The sequence below is a fragment of the Medicago sativa genome, chromosome 5, assembly GCF_051527215.1.
Source record: "Medicago sativa cultivar Bolivia chromosome 5, Bolivia_mono, whole genome shotgun sequence".
NCBI classification, from domain to species: Eukaryota; Viridiplantae; Streptophyta; class Magnoliopsida; order Fabales; family Fabaceae; genus Medicago; species Medicago sativa.
In genome coordinates, this window is record NC_140753.1 from 63,587,278 (window position 1) to 63,607,508 (window position 20,231).

The following is a 20,231-nucleotide window of genomic DNA, read 5'->3' on the forward strand; positions in this document are numbered from 1 at the left end:
TATAGAATTACATACAACTTCTCATGTAACCAACATTGTAGGTAACAAAATTTTATTTAAATTTGAAAATAACAAAAAATACAAACTTGAGATTTTCAAATAGATAACGTTAATTAGTTTTAAGTAAGTGAGTAATGGTATAATTGACAAATCGTACCTTTAAACTATCAAAATGAGAGTTAAATAAGAACGTTAATTCGTATTCAAACGACACTTAAAAAATAATATATTTTTTTATTTTATAATACATCAATAGGGTTTTTTCCTCTTATAAAATCAATAGGGTTTTTTTCGGAAAATACTTCCATGACATAGCTTGTGTGCCATTGGTGCCATTGGGGAAATCCTGGCCATTGATGTGTGTGAATGTGTGTGGGGATGTGTGTGTGATGTGTGTGTGTGTGGTGGAGATGCAAACTATGGCACCAATGGCACACAAGCTATGGCACCAAAGTGGAGTCCGTTTTTTTCGTAGACTAATTCTATTTTATTTTACTAAATTTACTGCACCATGCCAATCCACATACTTTTGTCAAGCGTTCTGACTCCTACAATGCTTTTACGAAAATCATGTTAGATTTTTTTTAGGGCGAAAATCATGTTAGATAATTAGTGAAGTGTGAGTTAAATTGGCTAAGAAGAAAATTAAGTGTGTTGAGTACTTCTAGCCTAAGGTTAAAGAAAAGGGTTCAAATTTTTCTTATTGGATGATGGAGATTCAAATTCTATTTTTTTTATTAAACATTGAGACCCTAAAGTTTTATCAAATGCTTTTTAAGAGTTAATTAAGTTTTCGATTCCTATAAAATTTTCAAATTTCGCTTTTAGTTAAACATTTAATTGAATTATTATGAAGTTTTATATGTACACATGAATTGAATGGAAAGTTAACTTGAAGTCTCCAATCTTAACTAGATGGATATTCATAAGTAAGAGTCAACAACAATTGTATGTAGACATTACAAGCATGATATAGGGCAGTCCATAAAGCATTTTCGTCTGTATGGGAAATAATAGCAGTGTCTCATTTTTAATGGAAGTCATGTTGCTATCGTTCTGGGACAAGGAAAGTACGTGCCGCACTGTAGATAGAGGAGTAATGGGGTTTGAACTTCTTCCATTTTCTTTTGAGAAAGAACTTATTAAATGAGTCAAATAATTGAAGCCAATGTAGTAGACTTTTTTTTTATATTTATAAGAAAAGTTAATATAGTAGATTTCTACACGTATTAAATCAAAAAGTATGAGTACTTTAGTTAGGTGTTTTGTGAGGAGGAGGTGGAGGTTTGGAAGTGTTGTTGGCACGATTACCAGTGACATGACTCTTTTCCGTTGATGGGGGTTCAACAGACTACGATGCTCGTAAAGGTTCATGATATGGTAACGATTATTTTTCTACCGTTTGCAACCACTGTGTTGGTAGTTAAAAAGTGAGAAAGATTCGAGGGTACGATGCTACCATAACAATGTTCCTGCAGACGATGTCACTGATCTAAACACGATAAAAAAGAGACGGTCGGAGTGGGTGCTCAATGCTACTACAATTGTTGGCACTGGTTGTTGATTGTTCTTCATTGGTGCAGGGTGTTGTACTACAAAGATACTTTGACGCTCAAAGTCATTGAGGGCTCAAGTTGTTTTAGAGGATTTCTCGAAAATGGAAGCATGTTCTTGATAATGCAGTGAGTTGCTCTGCTTATAGATTCCTAGGAGGTACATGAAAGTACATATTTGATGGTTGAACCCCAATGGCCTAAAGGTCGGGCGACCGCTTGGTTACTCTGAGGGCTCAAATTGGCTATGAGCACCTTATTTGGCGTTTCACTACTTTTTGCTGGCAGAAGTGATTTGTAGATTTTATTTGGACGCCTTATTGCACATTAGCTTCGTTAGTGGATCTTTGGGCCAAAAGATTGGACTTCGACCCAGTCCAAAACAAAATCTTACGAATTCTGCTCTTTTCCCAGCACAAAACACTCGCGCCCAACTGAAATTACCAACTTACCCCTGCGCTACTTAAGTAATGCAGCGTGAGTTAACTCACGCAAGTGTTAATTCCAGCGTGAGTTAAGTTGCACAGCGCATGTTAAGATGCGCAGATTTTAACACGTGCGTTACTTAACTAACATAGAAGTATTTTCGGTATTTCAGTTGGGCGCGAGCAAAATGTGCTGGGAGAAGAGCAGAAATCAAATCTTACTATGTTGAATCTTTCAACACCAATAGTGTGATACATCTTTTGTATAATTAATTATTGTTGTTTGAACATCAATAAAAGTATTCGAACACTCAAGTTATTGAGAGCATTTGAAGATGAGAGTTTGTGTGAAAATATACATAATTATAAGAGATGATATATGAGCCTCCTTATAATGAAAGGTGCGGGGGAATGATCCCTCCTATTCGAGGACTTTTTATGGGACATGTTATTTGGACTATGAGTTGTAAAAGGGGAAACCTTTACATGGTTGAAGTTCGTTGCGACCAAATAGTACATATAGTCAACACTAACGAAATAACAAAGTGAATAAAAGGTTCAATTTTAACTCTTACATGTGTACAAACTCTATTTAGGATGGAGGAGTCCATTTTGCATGTCCAACAATTTCTCCGACAAAAATTAATCACATCACATCACAATAAAAGTAAATATTTTACACCTATAACATGATTATAAAAATACATACTAACAAAAGAAGCATTGACATTTCTTTTTTTGAATAATAAAAAAGCATTGACATGTCAAATGGTACAATTATACTCTCACTTTTGTCTATGAGGGATCTTCATTAAAAAGTCTATTCTGATAAAAAAAAAAAAAATAATAATAATTTGAAGTGAAGGAAACTTGTAGCGAGTTAATAGTTTAATCAGAATCGAAACACATAGTAGAAAGCAACTCAACCAGAACCATAAGCAACATTCATGGTCCAAATGTGGTCCTTGTTAACAAAATTCAATTTCATAACACTACTTAGTAAGTAAGAATCAGCTTATAGCCGTGAAATTTCGACAAGTTTTTATCATATATTTTATTTGTATTGCAAAATTAACTCTTAGATTAAAATTTATATTTATATGATGTACAAGTAGATCGTCTTTTTTTTTTTTTGGTATAAGAATGTAGACAATCTCTATATAAAGTACTAGTAAAAAAAAAAAAATTTGAGATGTCTAAAGAACAAATATCCAAATTAAAAGGTCATAAATATAACTGAGTGCAGTGGACTAGCCCAAACACACAAGGACCAATCGGAAAGTATTAGTAAGAAATTTTTTTTGTAAACATATGAAATTATTTAGCATGTTATCTATTGAAATATCTTAAATATTGTTTTTTTTACAAAGTTAAAGGAAAACAAACAAAAGAAGAAAAAAAAGGAAAAGAACAGAGAAGTTAAACTCTCATAAAAAAGGTTTCAGCCTTGGATAGGAAGAGGATCTGTCGGAAGAGAGTCATGACGAAGGAGCTCAAAATTTGAAGAAGCATCAAACTTAGCCATATACTCCTCCGGTCACTATTATAAGCAAAACTCCACTTTTTTAAATACATTGAATAGTTAATGGATCTAGTCTTTATTATAGACTAGATACATTAATTATTCAATGTATCTAAAAAGTGGAGTTTTGCTTATAATAGTGACCGGATGGAGTAGTCTGCACATTGATTTCCGTCACAAAGTGTGTGGATAAACGAGACATTTCCCTGCTCAATTAAATCTCTAATGTCTTGAATCAAATCGCATAAATATGAAACTTCAAGGAGGTACCTTTGATGATGTTGATACAATGTAAGGAATCAGAATAGCAAACTAGGTTGGTAATACCCATGTCTTTAGCTAACAAGAGACCATGGTATATGGCATATAACTCAACATATAGAATGTCAGAAGAATTTGGAATGTAGCCGGAAAAGCCTGACAAGTAGACACTTGCATCATTTCTTAAAATTCCACCATAGCCAGCTCTTGTTGGGGAGCCAAGACAAGTACCATCAACATTGATAATGACACCTGAATGGTTTGCGTTGTTCCACTTGACCGATATAGTTTCCGGGGCTGCGTCAGTGTCTGTGGTGTAACAACAGTCTAGAGTATGTACCATGCCATGAATGTTGAGGGAAAGACGGGTAGTGGACCAGTTTTCATTGCCTAAACACATCGTGTTTCTGTTTCTCCAAGCCCACCAAATCGTAGAAGCAAAGAGGAAAGAGAGAGGCCCCATGGAGCCAACTTTGACCCAATCATGCGTCACTTCATTTGAGAAGAAATGTGGTTGATTGAAACTGACCTGCTGCCACAAAATTCGAGAGTGGTTGCAATCTCGAACACAATGAAGAAAAATCTCATTTTGAAGGCCGCACCTTGTACATATTGCAGATTGAGCCATGTTTACGTTGTTAAGCAAGGAAAGAGTAGGCACCGAGTTGTGGCAAGCCAACCAAAAAGAGGAATTTAATTTTTCCGGTAGCTTAAGCTTCCAAATCCAAGTCCAAGAAGGAGGAGAATCAGGAATCTCGACATGTTCCAAGTGAGAAATCAACCAAGAATATCCGCTTTTAGTTGTGTAAGTGTCGTTTATGTTATGACTCCATATGAAAGTATCTTCTAAGGTGGCATTGAACTTGATGTTCATATTATTTAGAGCTTCTGAGATGGATGGAGGAAGTTGAGAGTAGAGACAATCAGTATGGCGGTTGTGAGTAGAGAATAGATCTTTCACCGTCAACTGAATATCATGAATGTCAATGTAGGGAGCAAATGAACCTATAAAACCAAGAAAACTCCAAGGCCAGGCCCAAAAAGAGAAAGAACCTAATCCTGCTCGCCAAGAAAAACCATCTTAAATATTGTTTGTTTTCAAATTATATTTTAAAAACATTTATCATTTCAAAATATATTATTTCTTGTATCCAAAAAATAAACAAGATCAGTATTTACTTTGTATAAAAATACTCTCAATGTCCCTTTCTAAGTATCATGTTTTATTAAAAAACTTGTTCATTTTTTGTCATATTTAAAGTCTAAAATAGTATTAATTATTATTTTATTAAAATCATCCTTTTACATATAATAAATAATACAATAATAAATAGTTAAAATTATTATAGAAAACAGACAATAATATTTACAAAATTCTAGCTCATGTAGCAAATGTTGAAATTACTCGAGTGACGAGGCGAGTTTTGTTAAAACTTGAGACTTTCACTTGCGTGTGCTTTTTCTTTTACTGGAAATAATCATTTATTTAAAATGATAGAGTACATTGATAAAATTCAATTTCGCTAAAAACAAAAAGATAAATTTACGAAGAAATTCACAACATCTATCTTAATATCATGAGACGACAAAGTACAAAAGCCTACAAATTCAACTATATTCAAGTGTTTAGAATACTGATGCACCCGAACTTGTAACGTTGACAACACCAACGTTAAAACTCTTAGGGAGAGTTTGCCGCCTATTTGGGTCTCACGAAGCTCGATGCATTAATCTCTGCAGTTGCACGCGTGGATGATACCCATCATTGGTTATATTTGCACTAGATCAAAATTGAACTAACAATCTGAGCGAAACAAACACCTTTACAAGACATGAAAGCAAAACAATGTTGTAAAAGACAAAAAACAAAACAACATCACACCTGGACATTCTTTAAAAAAAACGTCACACTTAGACGACGAAATTATTAAAAGAAAAAACTAAATATATGTAAAATCACTTATTTAAATAGAGGGAAAGGAGAGAAAATGATTTCAAATGTGATTTATTGTAAAAAATTGATCATAAGTATAGTTTTCAAATAGTTATCGTAAGAATTTAATTAATATATTATGTTGATATGCAATTATTTTACACAAACAAATCATATTAATTAAATTCTTATTATACTTTTTTTTGTGGTGGTCGGAGTTTAAACCTCAAACTTTATATATTTTATGCATTGTCCATACCAACTAAGCTAAGCTCACGAAGATTTATAATAATTTCCTTGATCTAAAAGCTAAAAGGATTAAATAAATTATGTGTCATAAAACAGTGGTGAAATAAAAATACCAAAATTGAATGAAAAAAAAAATTCTATAGTGACATTTTTGTCATAATTTGTCGTGTGTGTAAAAAAGAGGAACCTTGTTGTTGTAAAGATTTAGATTTGAAGTAGCATGATTTCAATGTCACATACCAGCTCCGATTTTTGACCTAACTCTCACGATCTCGGTAATCTTCCCTCTTCTTCTTCATCTTCAACTATCTTCATTTTCAATTCCACATTTTTTAATATAAAGATTGAATTTTTAATTTTGATTTTCGTTTTTTTTCGTGTGAGTGTTGGAATTAAAGGGTCGATATACTGTTTAAGACTCAATAATGTTGAATTTTGAGTTTAATTTGAAACGGGTCATGTTCAAATTGATCTTTGCATTTGTTGTTACTGTGTAATGATATGGATTTGATCAAAAAGTGGGTTTTTTTATTCTAGATTTAAGGGTCTTGTAGGGAATTTCTGGGTGAAGTTAAATTGAGGGTTTTTATTTGAGGTTTGAGCTTTGGTGGAGGAAATAGTGAGTTATAGTTGCTGATTAGAGTAGCAGCTTGTTCTTCGTGAATTTTGAGTTAGTTGATGCTTTGACAATTTGGAAAGTTGATGTAGTGTTGGTTTGATTTTGATATGTTTATGTATGGTTTTAAGGCGATAAAGTTGAATTCAACTTTGCCTTCATGTTAGTGTTGCCAATCACGGATTGCAGAAAATAGTTGTCTACATTGATGATATTTGACCATACTTTATACTAATTGTGTATTGCAGAACAATAGCATTCTGTTAAAATTCCACTATGCTATGACGCTATAGCGTCACTATAGCTGCTATTTGACAACACTGCTTCATGTTTACATGTTCTTGTACGTATTTATTATTCACCATATGTATACTGCCTTGACGAATTTCTCTGGAGTTTTAGTTGATTCTAAGCTGAGTTTCATATTTTAAACTTTGTTGAGATTGGAATTTTGTGTGGCTTATGCTTTACTTTGACTTGTGGATATCTATATTGCTCTATGTTAGTTGTCCGATTCAACATTGCTTATCCTTGGGCTATGTTTCATTTCTGAAAATTCTATTGGTAAACATCAAATAGGTTTGCTAGGCAAAATGGCACATGCGAAGTTGCAAATGCAAACTGATATCAATGCAATGGAAGAGGAAGCTGGGCAGTGTGGTGTTGGATACCTTAGCAGAACTTCTGTGGCATGCATGATCAATGCAGAAATTGGTGCTGTTTTGGCGGTCATGCGAAGAAATGTTAGATGGGGTGTTCATTATATGTCGGATGATGATCAATTGGAGCATTCCCTTGTTCAATCTTTAAAGGCATTAAGGAGGGAAATTTTTTCTTGGCAGAGTCAGTGGCATGTCATAAACCCTGTCTTGTATCTCCAGCCTTTTCTGGATGTGATTCAATCTGATGAAACTGGTGCACCAATTACTGGTGTTGCTCTGTCGTCTGTTTACAAGATTTTAACTTTGGATGTAATTGATCAAAACACTATCAATGTTGGGGATGCCATGCACTTGGTAGTCGAGGCTGTTACAAGTTGCAGATTTGAGGTGACGGATCCAGGATCCGAAGAAGTGGTGTTGATGAAGATATTGCAAGTTCTTCTAGCATGTGTAAAAAGTAAAGCATCTGTGATGCTAAGTAACCAACATATCTGCACCATAGTAAACACTTGTTTCCGTATAGTTCATCAGGCGGGAACCAAAAGTGAGTTGTTGCAGAGGATAGCGCGCTACACTATGCATGAACTTGTCCGCACAATTTTCTCTCACCTCCAAGACATTGATGTCACAGAGCATGCTTTGGTAAATGGAAGCACCGCTTTAAAGGAAGAGGTATAAATGTTGTGTTACCTTTGCCCTGTTTCTTGCAATCATCTTCTATTTTTGTGACTATTCCATCAGTTGCTACTTTTTAGCGAGGAACATGATTATGAGGAATAATAGGGACCTTAGTGTGGGGTTACAATTCAAATTTATGCTAAAATTTTTGTTACGATGATGTTTTTATTCATTTATCTTCAGCTGACAAATCATAAATCATTGAAACTTACCATATTTTTCTCTTCTTACATTATTGTTAATCACTTTCAATTTTCTAATTTCCATTATTTATTATCGGACAAAACTTAGGTGCATTTCTTTAGGTGCTTTTTATGCTTTTCTTAACTACTCATGATTTCTTCAAACCCATAATTTTCTCAACGTTTGTTTTAACCATAATTTTCTTCAAACTTAAGTGTATTTTGAGAAAAGCAGGAAAAGCTCCTAAGATAAAGGAACCTAAGTTTTGTCCTTTATTATTCCCCTACAAATTGTGTGGTGGTATTTTTGGATTTTAGTATATCATACAATGTTTGATCAGCTTATTAAAACCTAGCTTCTGACTAAGTTTGTAGTCTGACCTAAAATGAACTAAGACCTGCCTTACTGACTTCCCTTCAAATGTAGGAGTGAGACTAATGATTGAGTTATTGTTTTAGATCAAGACCTTGAAAGGTTTTAGGTAGATTCTCTAGATCATACCAGGAAAGAAGGAAATATTTTAGGAGTAATATTATTTAGACATACGTACTGAACACATCCAGATCCAGGAGATGGTGTCACAATGCCTTCTTTCTTCAGATAATATAGTTTTAGTTGGAAATCAAGAGAAAAAGTTAATAGGAAGTCAAAGATATGGGGACAAGCCTGTGAAAACACGATTTCGGGTAAATCACTGTCAAATGCAAGTTTAGCAAGAGACTAACATCTAGCTTAGAGGAAAAAAGTTGTGGAACCATCATGCACAATGATGGGGAGATAGAGGGAGATATCAAACCATAGGATATAGGCAAGGATGGCTAAAATACAAGAATGCTCTAGGAGTGATTTGTGATTGAAAAATACCACTCAAGCTCAGAGAGATATTATATCTATATCACACATTTGTAAAACCTGCATTGTTATACGACGAGACTAGATGTTGGGTTGTAAAGAGTCGCAAGAAAGTAAACTCAGTGACGCAGAGATAGAATGGTATGATGGATTAGTGCTGCGCTAGACAGTAGAAATAGAAATGCAATCATCAGAGAGAAAATTGTGGTAGCTTCCATCGTAAAAGAGATGGTAGACTGTTATCTTGGGTGATTTAGACAAGTTTGGAGTTAGGTTATCAAGAGTTCGCTATAATGGTTGAAGACTTCAGTAGAGTGGTTTAGAGGTGTGCTATAGCCTATAGGGTAATATAAGGGGTTGAAAGAAAATACCATGAGCAGCCATGCGACCCTAGCCTCCTCTCCACCAGCCCCAACCTTTTTATTTTCTACCTCTTTTTTGGGCAAAAGACCACCATCCAAAGTTCAATTAGCTGTGCTTTTCTGCTCTTTAAGTAGAATATTTATTTGAATTTTTAATGTTTAGTTACTTTAATTTAAGCCTTAGAGGCTTAAACTTGTTGAATTCCTTGACTTATGTTGGTATTTACTTCTATGTTTTCCTTAATACCTGTGAGTTTCTTTATTAATTACTTATGAATATTTCATGAAACACAAGTAATTCTTTTAATTCTTCAGTATCAAATATTTATTAAGCCTTAAAAACTACATAATAGATGTCAGCTCGCTATGCGCTATCCTGCTATAGTGTTTTTGGGGTCGGCCACCATTAGAGTTTATAACCACAGTGTGTAGAAGACTGGTAGAGAGATTGGTTGGGAGGGTTGATTAGATGAAGTATAATCCAATAGTTAGCAGTGTTGTCAAATATTGGCTTTCCGCCATGGCCAATTTTGTTAAGGATAGCGGCGCCATTTGTCAGCCGGTATATCGGATTTCTGGCTCTCCGCCATGGTCCGCCATCCTCCATTGACCAGTGGATGATCCAAGAATTTTTTTATGAGGGGGCCGTAATTTTAAAATACATATTTAATATGTCACTATAATTTTAATCTACAGCTACATGTTAAGTGGTTTGGATGTTTGTATTTTCCAACCCAAATACGCATTTTCATGGCCTTTTTTGTATTAAAATACAAAAAATACTGCTGATAGGCTAAAAATGACCAAACTGAGGATCGAACACACGACCTAATTTTATGAGGGGGCCGTAATTTTAAAATACGTATTTAATATGTCACTATAATTTTAATCTACAGCTACATGTCAAGTGGTTTGGATGTTTGTATTTTCCAACCCAAATACGCATTTTCATGGCCTTTTTTGTATTAAAATACAAAAAATACTGCTGATAACCTAAAAATGACCAAACTGAGGATCGAACACACGACCTCCTAAAGCTTATATGTGAGTTGCATGACCACTGCGCCGGACTACATATGAAGGATATGTTATGCAAACGTTAGTATATATATCATATAACAATTAGATAAAATGTGTTTATATTACCTACTAAAAATGAAATTTTTGAGACTTTGGGGAGGCCCTGACCCTCCCTAGTCCCCCCTGGATCCGCCTCTGCCATTGACAACACTGATAGTGGCAAAAGGAGACTGAGAAAAACCATTAGAAGAGACTTAGTTAATTATCTATTTTTGTACATTCTACTACTTGATTGGCTATTATGACATCATTTTTAATAAGTATATGTAGCAACCCTTAATATGTAGCATTTTTACCCCTTTTAAACTTGGGCATAATAATAAAACTAAATGAGGAAATTTCTACAACTTCCCGTAGTCCGCATAGTCAGGCAGATTTTGAGTAAATTAACAAGGGGGACCATTGTGAAAGATTTAACGATGAGTAGGGCTTAATTGATATTTTTCGTTCTTGCAAAAAACCGGAAAAGCAATTTCTTTTGAATAAAAGAAGGGGTTAATACCTCCTCACCTTTAAGGTAGTGCCACCCCTGCATGTTGTATGCTATAGGACTTCAACTGTATTACAATTACCCTAAAATTTCCTAAAGTACTCAATAGAATCCCTAAATATAAAATCTATGAAAATTCCATGAAAATGATAAGAGACCTAGAAATGTTATGTTGACAATTTTTTGGTTCTCCAACACCGTATATATACCGTATAAGTACTGTTTCATTTTAATTAGTTGTTTCTCTCTCTCATAGTCACACTCACATCAATGATATAAACTGTTTATTTTTATACGGTTTGTCAAATAGTTGTTGATTTTTATTTTAGATGTTCAAATAACATTACTCTAAATATAACTGTCCATGTCTTTTCCTGCACCACGTTCTTGTTGGCTGTTGCACCTCCATGAATGGGGAAAAACATTAAAGGTGTGTTTGGATGGAGGGTTTAGGAGGGGAAGGGAGGGGAGGGGAGGGGAGGGCTTACTTTTCTTTTTTAAATTACCGACATTATAAAACGAATTTTAGAAAATTGAATTCACAACATGATTAATGATTATATAATACTTCAAAAACACTTAATTTATTTTAAAAAAACATTTTACATTGTTCGTAATTTAAAAATTAAAAGTGAACCCTCCCCTCTCTTCCCCTCCTAAACCCTCTATCCAAACACACCCAAAAGAGAGTAATTGTTAGTTCGTGTATGTAAGTAAGAGGTTTCTTAATGTATGCAAATACTGATATTTTTATAGTTAATGCTGCAAATTTTCAAAGGGATGCTTTTAGTTGTCATATAAATCAAACTGATCTACTGATGCAAAATTTGACAGCGAGAACATGTATGAACATGTGTATCTAATAACTGATAGCTTTTTATTTTTTTGACAGATTGATGGGCAAAAAAATGAGCATAATTCTACGCACAATCAATTGGAAAATGGTAGTTTGATTTCAGCCAGTGATAGTCAATCTGTATCCACAGACATTGCTTCCAATATCGTGAGTGATGTAGCAGCAGTTATAGTGGATGCAAACACAGCTACGAGCAGTGGCAAGGAGACTGATCTTAATAAACAGCTCATGAATGAACCGCATGGGATTCCCTGCTTGCTGGAAATATTTCACTTCTTATGTTCACTGTTGAATGTTGGTGAGCATATGGGAATGAGTCCTCGATCTAACACAATAGCATTTGATGAAGACGTTCCCCTTTTTGCCTTAACATTGATTAATTCAGCCATAGAGTTGGGAGGTTCTTCCTTTCACCGACACCCTAGATTGTTGAGCTTAATTCAGGATGAATTATTCTGCAATCTTATGCAATTTGGTTTGTCAATGAGTCCCCTTGTACTTTCTATGGTAAGTAGCATTGTTTTAAATTTGTATCACCATCTTCGTACCGAACTCAAGTTCCAGCTAGAAGCATTTTTTTCTTGTGTAATTTTGAGACTTGCACAAAGCAAATATGGGGCTTCATATCAACAACAGGAAGTAGCCATGGAGGCACTTGTTGACTTCTGCAGGCAAAAAGCATTCGTGGTGGAGATGTATGCTAACTTTGACTGTGACATAACTTGCAGTAATATCTTTGAAGATATTGCTAATTTGTTATCCAAGAGTGCATTTCCTGTGAACAGTCCATTATCTTCCATGAATATTCTTGCTTTGGATGGTCTTATTGCTGTCATACAAGGAATGGCTGAAAGGATAGGTAACAGATCTTTGAGTTCAGAACATTCTGTTGTGAATCTTGAAGAGTATACACCATTTTGGCTTGAAAAGTGTGAAAATTTCACTGATCCAAATGATTGGGTTCCTTTTGTTGGTCGAAGAAAGCACTTCAAGAAAAGATTGATGATTGGTGCTGATCATTTTAATCGTGATACTAAGAAAGGTCTTCAGTTTCTTCAAGGAACACATCTTTTGCCTGACAAACTTGATCCCCAAAGTGTTGCCTTCTTTTTCAAATACACTACTGGGTTGGATAAGAATCTTATTGGGGATTACCTTGGAAACCATGATGAGTTCTGTGTTCAGGTTCTTCAGGAATTTGCTAGAACATTTGATTTTAAAGACATGGCATTAGATACAGCCCTGCGAATATTTTTGGAGACTTTCAGACTGCCTGGAGAATCACAGAAGATCCAGAGGGTGCTTGAAGCATTTTCAGAGAGATATTATGAGCAGTCACCGCATATCCTAGCTAACAAGGATGCTGCTCTTTTGTTATCATATTCAATTATATTGCTTAATACAGACCAGCACAATTCACAGGTAAAAAAGAAGATGACAGAAGAAGATTTTGTCCGAAACAATAGGAGAATAAATGGCGGCAATGATCTACCTCGGGAAGTCCTGTCCGAACTATATCATTCAATTTGTAAAAACGAGATCCGTACAACTCCTGAGCAAGGTTCTGCTTTTCCAGAAATGACCCCGAGTCGTTGGATTTATCTCATACACAAGTCAAAAAACACAGCTCCATTCATTGTTTCTGATTGCAGAGCACACCTTGATTATGATATGTTCTCCATATTGTCTGGTCCAACAGTTGCAGCCATTTCTGTGGTATTTGATAATGCTGAAACTGAAGAGGTGTACCAAACATGTATGGAAGGATTCTTAGCTGTTGCAAAGGTATCAGCTTATTATCATCTTGAAAGTATACTAGATGATTTGGTTGTGTCGCTTTGCAAGTTTGTTACTATTTTGGATCCGTTATCTCCCGAGGAGTCAATCTTAGCCTTTGGAGAGGACACAAAAGCAAGAATGGCAACTGAGACTGTTTTCACTATTGCCAATAGGTATGGTGATTACATTCGTACAGGGTGGAGGAATATTCTCGATTGCATCTTAAAATTTCACAAGTTAGGTCTTCTTCCTGCTCAAATGGCCAATGATGCGGCCGAAGAGTCAGAGCCTTCCACAGAAACTGGGAATGGGAAGCGTTATGCTAACTCTTTATCTTCATCTCAGCTTTTATCTGTTAGTACTCCAAAGAGATCGTCGGGATTTATCAGCAGGTTTAGTCAACTCTTATACCTTGGCGCTGAAGAGACAAGATCAGAACCATCGGAAGAACAACTTGCTGCTCAGCAGTGTTCCCTTCAAACAATTCAGAAGTGTCACATTGAGAGCATATTTACTGAGAGTAAATTTTTGCAAGCTGAATCTCTATTACACCTTGTTAAAGCACTCAAAAGCGCAGGAGTGAGACCTAAGAAAGGGAATGGCACATCTGAGGATGAAGATACTTCAGTCTTCTGCCTGGAGTTACTTGTAGCAATCACTTTGAATAATCGAGATAGAATTGAACTTCTTTGGCAGGATGTTTATGAGCATATTTCCAATATTGTGCAGTCCACTGTGATGCCTTGTACACAGGTAGAGAAGGCTGTTTTTGGACTCTTGAGGATTTGCCATCGCTTACTTCCCTACAAAGAGAACATGACCGATGAACTTTTGAGGTCCCTGCAACTTGTCCTGAAGCTTGATGCCCGTGTTGCTGATACATACTATGAGCAGATTACACAGGAAGTTAGCAACCTTGTGAAAGCAAATGCTCCTCATATCAGGTCTCAGTTAGGATGGCGGACGATAACATCACTGCTTTCCATTACTGCTAGACACTTGGAATCATCTGAGGCTGGATTTGATGCATTGTTTTTCATTATGTCAGACGGTGCCCACATACTTCCATCTAATTTTGTTCTCTGTGTAGACGCTGCAAAGCAATTTGCCGAATCTCGTGTTGGACAGGTTGAGCGGTCTGTAGTGGCACTTGATCTAATGGCAGGGTCTATCAATTGTTTTGAGAAGTGGACTAACGATGCTAAGCAAGCAACGACTGAAGAAGTGGCAAAGATGTTGCAGAATATTGAGGACATGTGGTTGAGGCTCGTACAGGGACTAAAAAAACTATGTTTGGACCAGAGAGAAGAGGTTCGAAACCACGCGTTGTTATCATTGCAGAATTGCTTAACAGCATCAGTTGGAATTCATCTCCCACATGACTTGTGGTTACAATGTTTTGACCAAGTAATCTTCACCGTGCTGGATGACCTGCTTGAAATTTCTCAGACGCACTCTCCAAAGGACTACCGGAACATGGAAGGAACACTTATTCTTGCCTTGAAGCTCCTGTCTAAAGTTTTCCTCTTGTTACTCCAAGATCTATCACAATCTACAGACTTCAGCAAATTGTGGTTGGGTGTGTTGAATCGTTTTGAAATATTTATGAAGGTCAAAATTAGGGGAAGGAGAAGTGAGAAGTGTCAAGAGCTTGTCCCTGAGCTTATGAAGAACACTTTGCTTGTTATGAAAGCAAGCCATGTACTAGAGCGAAGCAGTAGTAGTGGTGATGAAAAAAGTTTATGGGAACTGACATGGCTACATATAAATAATATCGCCCCGTCATTACAATCCGAGGTGTTCCCCGAGCAAGAGGCTAAGCAATTGGAGCAGGAAAAGGCTGAACAAGTTGGAGATAGAGGGCCGGCTGAAAATGTTTCTGCACCTTCTAGGGTTGGAAATGAGTTGAGTCGAATCGAACTTGTCTGAGCTCGATTTGATAAGAATTGGCTAGGGTAGAGCAGTGGGCGGGCTCGGGCTCTGCCTGAACTTGCCAAGATGGATGAAACTGTTCACCATATTGCAAGGCCCAATTCCGACCACAATCACACATGGTTTAGGCGGGTCTCGGTTTCGATGGTTTTACGGTTTGCACGGGTGGGTTGGATCAGTTGTGGGCCTTCTTCAAATGGGCCATTTGTTTTTTATTTTTAAAATTTGTCCATATTTTTGAAGCCATTTTTTAAGCCTAGCTGATAAAAAAAAAACAATTTAAAGATACATTGTAGTTACTAGTCTTGAAATGATCCAATGATATACATTTAAATACACATCGTTCTTGAAAAAAATGGAAATAAAACATGGCATTTTAAGAAAATACTACTAGTCATAATAAGAGCAACATCCATTGGCACTTTCGCAGTGCACTTGTGCAGTAGATATTTAAGTCTTAGCATCATCAACATACAATATCTAGCAATACAATCCATATGCTACTATCAGAGCAACAAGTGCGCTTAATAGATAATAAACTGAACCTAATAATATTTGTTTTGTCCCTGCTTGATTTGGACCACATTTACACACGTTTAGTAGTCATACAGTCATACCAAATCTAACCCGCCATTGAAATATATTACATTCCAAATAAGAGAAGTTTAGACAAATCAGAACATGGCATTAACATTTTCCCATGGTTATTTACTGCCAGTGCCAACATTGTTCCAACAATTCCTACAAAAAAATGAGATATCAATAAATTAAGTTAAGAAATAAAGCATTAGTGCACACTTGTATGATACTAGCATTAAATTGTTATGTCATCCTTAACATTTGTAGCTCAGTGTAACAATCAAATATAAAACATATATTACATCAGTAAACCACCTTATTTGAAACTTGTATCCAAACTTGGTAGGGGAAAGCCCTGAAGAAACAAGTGCATATCTCCAACTCCAACATCAGCCTGTTAAAATCAAAGAAGAAAATGTTCCATTACTCATGAATCTCAAACAAGTAGAATCTATAGTATTTCAAGGAATAGAGAATTAAATTTCAATCAACAAAACTACGACAAAACTCAAAACTTCACTACATAAAGGAGTGGTGTTTCTAGTTGTAATGGTGCTAATATATTTTACTGAAGATACCATCTAGTAACCAGAACCACTATCCTGCCACTGTACAACCCAGCATTACTCTTCTAAACTTATTTCTGTAATCAACTGTGGCCAATATATTAAATGTCAAAATGAAGAGAGATAATGCATTTGGGTTTGACCAATATATATTTGTGTTAATCTCTTCATTTTTTTATTTGGGTTTGTGAGTAAGCATTACTCTTCTAAACTTATTTCTGTAATAAACTCGTAAGACCCTTTCAGCAGTTGCAGTAATATCTTGACTAACAGGCTATGTATTCCCATGTTGATTAAAAAGTTTACTATTGGATATTATAGTTTGTTTTCCCCAAGAAAATAAATAACTTCCACATTCTGGTGGTTTTATTCCCAAGGGAAGGAAGGGTTGGGAAAATAGATTCCCATGAGGTGGGTATAAATTTTATTCACAAAATTTCTTTTTATAATTTTTGTAACTGCCTCTACACTCCACACACACTAATTTCTAAAATCCTGAGGAATCCTGATGGCGATATTCGCAAGTGTACGAAATCGTTCAAGTAGTAAAATAAAACGGTAAGACCGAGTGTCGAACTTGAGGATCGCGTTCTACTATTGAATTGTATTTAGACTTAATCGAACAAAAGGTTACGAAGTTGGTTTTTAGTGCAATAATTGAAATTGAACTATATAGAGATGGTTCAAATTAATAAAGAGAAAAGTGTTGGAGATGAGTTTTACTAGATGACTTATTTCATGTTATTAACCTAATTCTCATTATTGAATTGACTCACTTAATTGCTACCGAATCCTCTATAAAATTCGTGCCCTAATTCCTTAGTGACAGAAACGTTGACTCTAAAATAAACACCTAATTCCTTAGTGAATTTTAAGATTAGAATCAAGCATGAACGAACAAGGATTCATAATTGGTTCCAAGGGTTTGTATCTATTCCTAGATTACAAAGGCAAAGATTTCTTATCTCAAGCGTTTATAAATTCCACTTCCGTATCACAATATAAACCGTAATTCAATTTATAGATGGCCAATTAATAAAAGCATTAAGAACAGAGATAAGAGAAGCAATTCAATGAAATTCATCAATAAATAAAATTAGGTCAAATAACAATCATGTTCATCTAGGGTTACTCATCTCCAACAATGGAGGATTTAGTTACACATAGCAGCTAAACAAAAAGAAAGAGTGAAAGAGAGATTACAAGAATAATTCATGAACTCTTCTTGATGAATCTCCTCCAATAGTGCTCCAAAATCCCTTTCCTTGAGTTTCTATGTCTTTTTATCTCCAAAAACGTGAACTCCTTTATGAGAAACACCTCTTTTCTATTTATAAGAAGCTAAAAATCGGCCCCCGAGTGCCTAAAATCGGCCCCCGAAGGCCGAAATTTCGTGACCAGAGGCAGCCAAATCGGCGCCCGAACCAGGAGGGTCGGGGCCCGATTTTTCCAGTAGCTCCAAGCCTTCCTGCTGCTTGGAAATCGGCGCCCGAACCAGTAGAGTCGGGGCCCGATTTTCATTTTCGCTGGCAACCTGAATTCTTCAATTTTTTGTGCTTTTAGCTTCATAAACTTGATGAATTACCCTAAAAATTACATGGAAAGTGTCTACAAACATAGTAATGACAGAGAGTCATCACAACCCCAAACTTGCATCGTTGCTTGTCCTCAAGGAACACACTAAAAATGAAAAATAACAGTAAAGTAACACTTACTCCACCAAGGGTCATGTCAAAAGTTCACTCCTTAGTTAGCAATTGATGAGCTAACTTGCTTGGCAACACATCCAATCCACAACTTCTCGCAACAATATTGAACAAGGTTCACACAGTCGACATGCAAACTACTATATTACCAAGACTTGAAAAGTTTCTAAGCATCAATCAAAGTCAATATCATGCACACACTTTTAAGGACTTTTTCGGTTATAACGGGGCTTAGGTTTGAGGTGGGATAATTTGGAAAGTAGGCTTAAGAAAAATGACTTGGAGTTAAGCATCATCCTACGGTTCTAAAAATTAAAAAACAATACCACAACAAAATTCAGGGACTAGAGATCATTAACATTGAATAATAAAAACTGATCACTTGTTGTCTTTATGCATATATACTTTTTTTTTTTTTTGAGCTGAATTTTTAACGTTTCAGCTTATTTTTGACATGATTTTTCTTCTTTTTTTTTTTTATAAGACAACACAAAATGATCTTCAATTCTCTAGTACCCCTACCCCAAACTTAGAGTGTTGCTAGTTCCATGAGCAACCCCAAACTTGAATTTTTGTAACATTGAAACACACATTATGCATAACTCCAACAAAATTATTGGGACAATCCTATGGTCTCTAGGCTTGTAATGTGGTTCGTCACCGAAACAAGGGGTCTAATCCTAATGGCTCAACTTGGCTTAAACAAAGGAATAATTCAATATAAACTCAGGTTGGCTTCAAAGGCTCAAGGTACAAGCAATTTGCCTTAGTGTGCACACAATATAACCAATCAATAGCAGAGAAAAATCGCAAGCTCTAGAAATAGCATTCACATGGAAACACTCATATTTGTAAAAATTGAAAAATAAAATTTGGCTATGACCTTACAAGCTGAGGTTTCTGGAAGTTGTGGCTACCTAAGCATTCCGTCCGGCCGTACACTTCCCATTGAGAGATCCAATCAAGCAACCACCTCCTTTGAACTTTTGACAAACCATTGGCAGAATCTTTGTTACTAAACTGGTACATTTCAAGAAAAGTGAATTCATTAATAATAAACAAACGCAGATGCATCACAAAATAGGGGACTAAACCATAAGTACCAAGACACTACTCAAGTTGGACTCCATACTACAGTTCATACTAATGAAAATAACAAAACAAATGACAGAAGTAAATACTGAAAGCGATAAAAATAGTAAATATCTGGGCTAGACAAGGTGCCCAAATCACTGATGTGCTCCAGATGACCCTCCTGGTCCTGAAGGTGGGAATGGATAGTAAAGAGGCTGTGAGTCTGCACCCGGATTCCTCTCAGCTTGAATCCTAAAGTACTCCGTTCTAATTCGCTCCTCTGCTCTGAGTCCCCGCCGCCTCTCCTCAGCAAAATAGTTCTCCATCTCAAGTGGACTAGCAAACCTGTCATAAGCATTAGTCCTTGCATTAGCATCCTGACGGTAGAGCTCAGCTGCCTCATAGAAGGGCTGAGGGAATGCTGGTGGGGGCATCCTATCTCGAGAAGAAATGTCCTGAGCCCAGTTGGCCATGGCATATGTATACTCCATGAAATAGGGTGGAAGACCATGCTGCTGTATCTGAGGTGGTGGCACTTGTGGTGGAGGCACCTGTGGGATGTGATCTTGTTCCATAGCCTGATGCTCGTCTGCCTCCCTAAGCTTCCGATCATAGTTCTCCTGCTCTCTCTCAAAACCTTCTAGCACAGAGTCTGATATAGGCCTCAAAGACTTCACATATACATCAGTGGGTTCAACTGGAACCTGAGCTTCCTGACACAATCTGTTAATCAAACAACAATGCCCCAAAGTATTTTTATCAGTACCAATTAGATTCCGCAAACTATCAATCATCAACTGAGCAACATCTATCTCCTCATCAGCTATCAATGCCAACAAAATAATCACCCGGTCTCTTAACATCTCAGCTGTC

At 36.0% G+C, this 20,231-nt stretch overlaps 1 protein-coding gene across 1 annotated transcript; it reads left to right on the plus strand.

The window, feature by feature from the left end:
* The first annotated feature begins 6,149 nt into the window (after window positions 1-6,149).
* LOC146923939 (ARF guanine-nucleotide exchange factor GNOM-like) lies at window positions 6,150-15,818 on the plus strand. Its single transcript, XM_085709017.1, has 3 exons — window positions 6,150-6,218; window positions 7,139-7,893; window positions 11,759-15,818. The coding sequence occupies exons 2-3, from the start codon at window positions 7,153-7,155 to the stop codon at window positions 15,428-15,430; spliced, it is 4,413 nt and encodes a 1,470-aa protein (XP_085565143.1). The 5' UTR covers window positions 6,150-6,218; window positions 7,139-7,152; the 3' UTR covers window positions 15,431-15,818.
* Window positions 15,819-20,231: the final 4,413 nt, after the last annotated feature.

Bases quoted from the DNA above. Each gene is read 5' to 3' on its own strand.
- LOC146923939 (XM_085709017.1), top strand. From the start codon at position 7,153: ATGGCACATGCGAAGTTGCAAATGCAAACTGATATCAATGCAATGGAA. The intron at 7,894-11,758 runs GTATAAATGTTG...TTTTTTTGACAG, and splicing joins GCACCGCTTTAAAGGAAGAG to ATTGATGGGCAAAAAAATGA.